Below are 8,936 nucleotides of genomic sequence, written 5' to 3' on the forward strand. Positions count from 1 at the left end.
TTCTTCTTAAAGAAGTCCCTCCAACATTTCCTGTAATACTGGCTTCGTGGTGATGAACTCTTTTAGCTTTTTCTTGTCTGGGAATTCTTTATCTGTCCTTCGATTCTAAATGATAGCCTTGCTGGGAGGAGTAATCTTGATTATAGGTCCTTGCTTTATATCACTTTGAATATTCTGTGCCAAGCGCTTCTGGCTTGCAAAGTTTCTGTTGAGAAGTCAGCTGATGATCTTATGAGAGCTCCCTTGTAGGTAACTAATTGCTTTTCTCTTGCTGCTTTTAATATTCTTTCTTTGTCTTTAACCTTTGGCATTTTAATTATGATGTGTCTTGGCGTGGGCCTCGTTGGGTTCATCTTGTTTGTGACTCTGAGCTTCCTGTAGTTGTATATCTATTTCCTTCACCAAATTAGGGAAGTTTTCCATCACTATTTCTTCAAATAGGTTTTCAATTTCTTGTTCTCTCTCTCTCTTCTCCTTCTGGCACCCCTGTTATGTGAATGTTGCTGCACTTGAGGTTGTCCCAGAGGCCCCTTAAACTATTTTTTTGGATTCTTTTTTCCTGTTGCTGTTCTGATTGGGTGTCCTCTAGTATCCCATCCCCTAAATCATTGATTCAATCCTCCACTTCATCCAATCTGTTGATTCCCTCGAATGCACACTTTTCAGATACTGTTTCTTCATTTATGACTGGTTCCCTTTTATGTTTTTCATCTCCATTTTTATGTTTTCTCTTTGTTAAAGTTCTCACTGAGTTCATCTACTTTTCCCGTAAGTTCACTGAGCATCCTTATCACCAGTGTTTTGAACTCTGCATCTGGTAGATTGCTCGTCTCCATTTTGTTGAGTTCTTCTTCTGGAGCTTTGTTCTGTTCTTTCATATGGGACATGTTTCTTTGTCTTCCCATTTTTCTTGCCTCCCTGTGTTTGTTTCTATGTATTAAGTAGGGCTCCTAAGTCTCCTGGTCTTAATAGAGTGGCTTTATGTAGCAGGTGTTCTGTGGGGCCCAGTGGCACAGTCTTCCCTGGTCACCTGAGCAATATGCTCAAGGTGTGTCCCTTGTGTGGGTTGTGTGCCCTCCTGTTGTAGCTGAGTCTTGGCTGCTATTTGCATGTTGATGAGAGCGAATGACCCTTGAGCTGAATGGTTCTGAGGACTGGCTGGTGAGGGGCTGACCCTATGGAGCAGGATTCACTTTAGTTGGGCTCTGGTGCCTGCCCAGTTGGCCCTCTGGGTGTGTCCTCCTCTGATGCTGCCCTGGGTGGTAGTTGAAGTAGGCCACTGGGTGTGCCAGCCCAAGGGCTTCCTGGGAGGGGCCTAGCTGCAGGCCAAGTTCAATCACAGCCTGTGCACTTCTGGGACCACCTGATAAAAGTCACCAAGCAATCTACAGATGGCTGCCACCCATGCTAGGTTTATAGGTGCCTTGAGAGACCAAGCCAGAAATCAAGGCCAGCTGCCGCTAGTGCCAGGCTTGGTGTTGCTCAGCAAGAGGTATGGGGCATACTGAGGACAGAGGCTGCTTCCTTGGGTTTTGTGAGCCTTTCAGAGATTTTAGGAAAGTTGGCAGCATAAGCCAAGACAGGCAATTTGTATGGAATAAATAACTGGAGGCAGCTTGGGTGGGCCCACAAGGTGGAAGTGGGGCGGGGTCTCAGGGAATCACCCGCGTGGAGCGACCTGTATTAATCAGGTTGCTGGAGACTCAGATATGGTGGCTGCTCAACTAAGGAATAATGGATAGTTTAATCTGGGAGAAAGCCACCCCTCCAGCCCTCGATCTGAAGCCTGACAACTCAGTTCCTCCTCATATGTCTCTAGAACTCTCTGAGCAGCTGCTCTGGCATTGGAGCTCAGAGCAAGTGAGTTCATCACTGAGTAAGTCCAGGTGCAGGCCTTTCAAGAGGAATGTCTGCGATTTCTGCAGCCCCATGTCTCACTCAGCCACAATTTCTGCTGCTTTTCACAGCCAGAAGTGCAGGGACTTCTCTTCCCAGTAGTGGAACTCTGGGCTGAGGAGCCCAGTATAGAGCTGGGACCCATTGCTCCTCCAGGAGGGATGGGGCTCTACAGCCAATATACTCCTCCTGATTCTTGACCATTACACATGGTTGTGGAACCAGGCCATTTCACATCTCCTCCCCTCCTACCAGTCTTGAGATGACCCATTATGTATGTCCTCAGCTGCAGAACTTCTGTTCATCCTGACTTCAGGCAACTCCCAGTGATGGTTTTTCTGTAGTTTTGTTATAATTTTAGTGTGGTCACAAGAGGAGGTGAGCACAGCATCCACCTTCTACACCATCTTGACTGGATTTCTGTATTATTATTCTTAAGAGTGTAGTCTATTCTTTTGCATGGATTTACTTGCTATAATTTATTTAATAAATGCGCTTATTATTGGACATTTATGTTTTTCTCTTTTTGCTTTTAAACAACACTAAAACGAATACCCTTTCATATTTGTTCAATTTGTTCCTGAAGATGAAAACCCAGAAGTAGAACTGCTGAATCAAAAAGCATGCTCTTTAAAGCTTTCAATATATATTTTATAGCCAGGTTTCAAAAGAAAATCAATAACATTGCACAAATCTTTTTCACATAATTTTGAGTAAATATATTATTATTCAGAATGCATTAAAAAGAAGCACCAAGATACTTTTCTTTAATTAAAGAAGTGCTGGGGTCTTTTTCCCTAAGGCTCTACTTCTGCTTCAAAGTGTTGGCTATTCAACCAACTAATCCGAATAGGTATTTAGGTGGTGAAGTAAAAGTTATTTTAATGTCTGTTCTCATCTCACTTTAATAAGATGAAATCAATTGCTGTATGTACTAAAAATAGTTCACTGTTCTGAAACTCAATGCCTGCTTGCCAGAACAACATTAGTGATGCATATTCTACGCATTCTTTCCCCAAATATGGCATCTGCCATGCATAAAATTCAGAATGGAAGCCACCAGATATTTGAAATAACAGAATCCTTTTAAATATTTTTAAAAGCTAAATAGATCCAATTACTTTCCTAAAACAGAATACACTAAAATTCAATATTCCAAACTTTTATCACTCATTTTTAATTCACCAAGATGATTAAGAAGCTAGCTTTTAAATGTATGCTGGTATGTTCTGATGAAAGTCCTAAAATAATAATAAGCATATGCCACCAAATTTATTTGCCTGATCTCCCTATGCACAAAAGTGACTTGACAATATGATGCTTTAAAATTCATTTTTCTTTTCTAACAATTGTAAGAAAAGAATTAACAGAATAAACTACTTCAGGCAATTATAAGATGATTTATTATAAAATATATAAGAAGATTCTACATATTTACTTTTGTTTAAATCAAATTGAGATGCCAAAAATTAAGAAAATATTAAATATCGTAAGGAATGTTAAAGATATGATAAGCCCCAAAACGAAACTGCAAATATTTTTCACCTGTTGTTTTATAAAAGATTTACATGCGTTTGATTAAAAATTTGAGATCAAGGCTGAAAACAATGCTGGAAGTGAGAGAGATTGCAACAAATGTTTAATACACAAAGAAATCTATTCCAAGCATTTAAAAACACACACACTCATATATATATATATATATATATATATATACCCTTTTAAAAAGAAACTTTCCAATTAAGATATCCTTCTTAAAACAGAAAAAACTATTTTATGTTATCTAATACTATTACAGAACTGCCATTTTGTGAGCTTTAAGAAGTAAACTGTTAAAATACTATGACCTTGAAAATGTACACTAACCTTCATTATCCAAAAGTATTGTCGAAAAACAGAAAACCCATAGCAAACAAACCTTTTGAAAGCTTTGCTTCTTCTACCACTTTGGTTAGATGCCCCTCGACGATCAGCTTCTCTGCCAAAGAAAATAAACGTTACTATCCAAGCCCAAACCGAGTAGCATTCCCTGAGCGGGGAAGTGTAACACATTCCATGACCAAATTTAAAGATGATAACATTACTCCCATGACTAGGCTCAAACAAAAACTTGAACCTGGAAGGGGAACTAAGAGAATTTTAAGTATAATAGAACAATCAGATTAATGCAGAAATCTGGGGGTAGAACAATTTGCCTTTTATTTTCACTAGTTTTCACCTTATTTTAAAAGCCTAGACCTTTTTTGAAAAAAGAACTCAGAACAAACAAACAAAGCAACCCTCTTTAAATCAAGAATATTAAGTTGAAATAAAGAAATTCTGAGAAGGAATTTTATTTAAATAAAGAAGTAATGCAAATTATATTATACCAATAGTTTTCTTTTCTCTACTGATGCAATTTAACAGAGATGCCTACATGTTTCAGTAAAATGAATCATTGTAGAAGAGCTAATTATTTAAATAAACAAAAAAAGTTTGGTTTTTTTTGTTTGTTTTGTGGGAGATTCTCTGTAAATGTATAATGGAGCTTCTTTATAATTTATTTAAAGTCAGATTTTCACATTCTGTATTTCACTGAGGATAACATTTCTTTTCTGTAGATCCTCCTATTTAATGCTGTATGTCAGCTGGTCTCCTTCGATTTACACTTTTACAGTATGTAACATACCTTCTTTATTCTTTCACTTTTCACCCACTGCAACTTGGTCTAGATCCACCAGTCACCCACTGAAACTGCTCCAATATCACTATAACCACCTATCTGCCAAAGCCTATGGCTCCTTTCCAAATTTTCATTTCAAATAGGCTCTTTGCAGTATGTGGTACTGTTTGCCCTGCCTCCTTAAAAAAAAAGAAGTCAAACTAATAGATTTAGATAATTTTAAAAAGCATTAGTTCTACAAGATGTATAATGCAAGCTGTTCTACTGCATTCCACTCTTAAAATTCACTTCCTAGAAGCAACAACCTTTAAATCTAAGCCATTTCTTCTGGCATTTCCATTTATATATCTAAATAATTTATTGCTATTTCTTTATTTTTCCATTTTAGACATTATTTACTGACAATCTCTTATAGATGACTAAGCTCTTGTATGTCCTATCATCCTCATAAGAGTTACGTTTTGTCCAGCTATAATCAGTACTTATAGTATGACTATTATTTTCATAGTGTCATATAATATGCTATGATTACATTTCTCTTTCTATATAGCCATTTAATATTTTTGGAGCATATAATGTCTTGTTTTGCTAATTTTTTACATATCTATCTTAAACACAGAGCAAATTCTTATAGAACCACAAAACTCTCAATATTGTCAAACATATCAGATAATCTATCACATTACATTTCCTTGTTCCCCCATCCTCCCAGCCTTTTAATATTCCTGCCCTAGTCTGGGCTGTATCCTGTGCAAAATCCTATGCGCCCAGATTTCAAATCTTTCTCTTCCTCCTTTATTCCCTTTTTAAGTGTAACATATCCTCTGTTAATTTCCTGAAATAGAAGGATAGAAGGTAAATGCTTTGAGACTTTGTTCCTCTGAAAATGTTAATTTTCTACCCTTACATTTGACTGATGGTTTGACTAGATACACAATTTTATAGGAAATAATTTTCCTTCAGAATTTTGAAAGCATTATTCCACTGTCTCCTAGCTTCAAACTAGGTGAGTCTAATGCTAGTCTAACTCCTGTTCCTTAGTATGCACAGTAGAGACTTCCTGTGCTCAGCAGTTGCTGGTTTGCCTGTTCCTTCTGGGCACTTGGGAAGACTGCATATTCTAACTTCCTAGCACTGAAGAAGATCCACACGACTGGTTCTAGCCAGGGCCAAAGCATTTAAGAGTAGGAACTTTCTACACTTTCTTTTCTCCCATTCTAGAAACCACGTTGAGATGGCAACAGAAGATGGCAAAGCCTCCATTAGCCTAGATATCTGAGTAACGATGTGTAGCAGAGTGTTCTACCTCACCATAAACATGTGGCATGAGTGAAAAATGTTCAATTAAGCCATTAAAATTCCAGGCTTTATTATTTTTTTGTTATAATTTAGTTTATTATGAGTAATATAAGATCCTTTGTTTCTCTCTGGCTATTTTCAGAATTTCTTTATCTCTGATGTTCTTAAATTTCATATATCTCAGTATATAGTTTTCTTTTTTTTTTAACTGAGGTCAAATTCACAAAACTTATAATCTTTTAAAGTGAATAATTCAGTGGTATTTAGTACATTCACGACGTTATGCAACCACTACCTTACATTCACAATGTTATGCAACTACTACCTCCATCTAATTCCAAAATATTTTTATCACTCCAAAAGGAAATCTCATACTCATTAAGAATTTAATTCCCATCCTCCCTCCCCAGCCCCAGCCCTCATTCATCTGCTTTCTGTCTCTATATAGTCCTATTCTGGATACTTCTTATAAATAGAATCATACAATATTTAACTTATTGTGTCTGACTTAGTGTGAGGTCTTTTAAAATATATCGTGTTAAGCATTCGGTGCATTCTTTTAGTTTAGAGGCTCATAGTTTCAATTCTGAGGAATTCTCTTTGTATTCTATTTCATTAATAAATTCTCTTTCTGCTCTCCTCTTCTCCTACTCTCTCCTTTCCCAAACTCTGGAAATCTTATTATTCAGATATTAGATCTCCAAGCTTAATTCCCTAATTTTCTTAAAATTTCTCTCCTTTTTTTCTTAAAACAAATAACCTTTTTGCTTTTTTGTGGAATATTTCTTCTACTTTCTCTTCTAATCCTTCTACTAATTTAATTTTTTTTAATGCCTGGTGTCATATTTTTAGTTTTCAAGAATTTTACTTTTACTTTCTTTTTAAAAATAGTGTTTTTATCTTGGTTCATCCATGAACCATCTTATCTGATGAAATTATACATTTTTTAAAAAAGTTTTCTTCTACTCCCTGTATTTTTCGATCTTCAATCATATTTTGTGTTTGCTTTTTATTTGTTTTGATCTCTGTCTTTCTCAGCAGAGAATTTCCTCGAAGTCTGGTGATCTTAGCTGTCTCTTCATATTCACGATGAGGCAGTAAAAAGTTCTATGTGCATGAGCAGAACTTGTTATTTGCTATGAGACAGGATAGTTAGTCTAGGGAGCACCGTCCCCCGCCACCCCTCCCCATACAGCTCTGGAAATTCTCCCTTGCCCACTACTCAGCCTTCTCCCAGTTTTGATTTCAAACTTGAGACTCCAGCATGAGAAACAAGTCAAGGCCAGGATACAAGATAGAGGCCCTGGGCTGCCTCCTCCCCTCCAGGTGGCATGAGAAACAAGCCAAGGCCAGGAGGCAGGATGGATAGCCTTGGGACACCCCTCACTCCTGAGAAAACAAAAGCCCATTATTCAGAAAGCTCAGGGCAGATTCTTTCTTAGGGCTGCTGGTATTTTTTTCTTAAGCGTGTACTTTTGCTTTAATAAAACTTGTGCTTTCCTACTTGTTGTTTGTTGTGTCCATGAATTCTTTCTCATGGCATAAGACAAGAACCTGGTCACTGGAGCAGCTATCCAGCATCAGCTAGGCCACACACACAGTGACAGGTTGTTTGGAGACTTTCAAATGTCAGTATCAGTGTTTTCTTTTGGTCTGATCAGTTTCCCTGGAGTAGAATTCTCTCAAGCTCCTTTCTGGAGAGTGTGAAGTTGGTCACCAGCACTCTGATTCAATATACAGACTTTCATTTGATTTTCCCACTTTATTTTTCCGGTAAGATGCTCATTGCCCACCCTCAGCCATGCCTGAAGTATCCTAGTCTAGAGACTCTCCATTTCACCTCCAGAGATCAAACCTTCAGTCTTTATATGGGAGAAAAGAGACACTTGTCTGTCTGCATGGACTGGGGGAAGAAAAATGAGAGTCAGACAATTCCTTACACAAACTTTTAAACCTGCTCTCAATACCACCTTGTTCTCCTGCCCTGCCTGACAGGTAATGAGTGCTTCTGATATCTGAGCCATAGTTTTAACTTGATTTTGGGGGGCTTCCTTCACCCTTCCCCATTCACAGGCCCTTAAAATAAAAGAATAAAAACCCAAATCTCTTACCACTCAATTATCTGTTTTATATCTTCCAAAATTTTGCTGACATCTATTATCTGCTATAGTCTCCACTCCTATTCTTTTTGTCTTTTATAATCTTTTACTATGAATGGCTTCATTTACCATATTAAATCAAAAAATTACTGCCTCTCTTTTAAAACTCTTTTCCTTTGACTTCTAGGATACCACTCATTCCTACTTCTTTTATGTGCTTGCTCATTCTTTCCTTTTCATGCTTCATTGGCCTTCCTTTCTTCTGTTTGTGATCTAAATACATGTTAGTCTTCAAGATCTCTGTCAACAACAAAAATTCTTTTTTAATGGTATTAACAACCTGCTACATTTGAATAATTTCTAAATGTGGATGCCTAGTCTAGATTTCTCTCTTAGGTCCCAGAACACTATTGTCTAACTACTTCCTAAACATCTTCATCCAGAAATCTCACAGGAATTTAATCTCACTATGTCTAAAATGGAATTTATCTTCTCTTCCTTTTTCCTGTAGATGGATTTGGTATTGCTCTCCTCTTCTCTTTCAGAGCTTTTAATCCATATCTCTGTTAAGCTATTGCAACTATTTATGTCTACCTTTTCCAAAATACTATGAACTCTTTAAGGAATTATATAGTCATTCCTTCAAATATTTACTATGCATCATGTATAGTACTAGGTACTTCTCAAAGATTATCAAGAGTGATAATCTAGGAATTTAGAGTCTTAATGAAAGCAGGGAGGTATCTTATTAATAATTTAATTCCTAACAATTCCGACAAAAATACAGGTTCCACAAATGTTTGTTACATGAATATAGCAGATAAAAAAATAATATAAACACAGATTTTGAAAGCCATTCCAAACTTCCTCTAGTATGTTGAATATCTAAATATTTTATTTTAAAAATGATAAACATACATAAATAGTAATTTATTGCTTAAAACTCTCTCACCCTTAGAACAAAATCTGAAGTCCCTACC

General features: G+C 36.8%; 1 protein-coding gene across 11 annotated transcripts in view; it reads right to left on the minus strand.

Moving 5' to 3' along the window:
- Positions 1-8,936, minus strand: part of SLMAP (sarcolemma associated protein) — a 131,581-nt gene that overhangs the window by 35,626 nt on the left and 87,019 nt on the right. For all 11 annotated transcript variants that reach the window (XM_023537650.1, XM_023537648.1, XM_011371780.2 and 8 more), the window contains one exon: positions 3,815-3,874. In XM_023537650.1, the coding sequence (XP_023393418.1) occupies positions 3,815-3,874 (60 nt within the window). The remainder of the gene's footprint in view (positions 1-3,814; positions 3,875-8,936) is intronic.

The sequence above is a fragment of the Pteropus vampyrus genome, unplaced genomic scaffold (assembly GCF_000151845.1).
Source record: "Pteropus vampyrus isolate Shadow unplaced genomic scaffold, Pvam_2.0 Scaffold195, whole genome shotgun sequence".
NCBI classification, from domain to species: domain Eukaryota; kingdom Metazoa; phylum Chordata; class Mammalia; order Chiroptera; family Pteropodidae; genus Pteropus; species Pteropus vampyrus.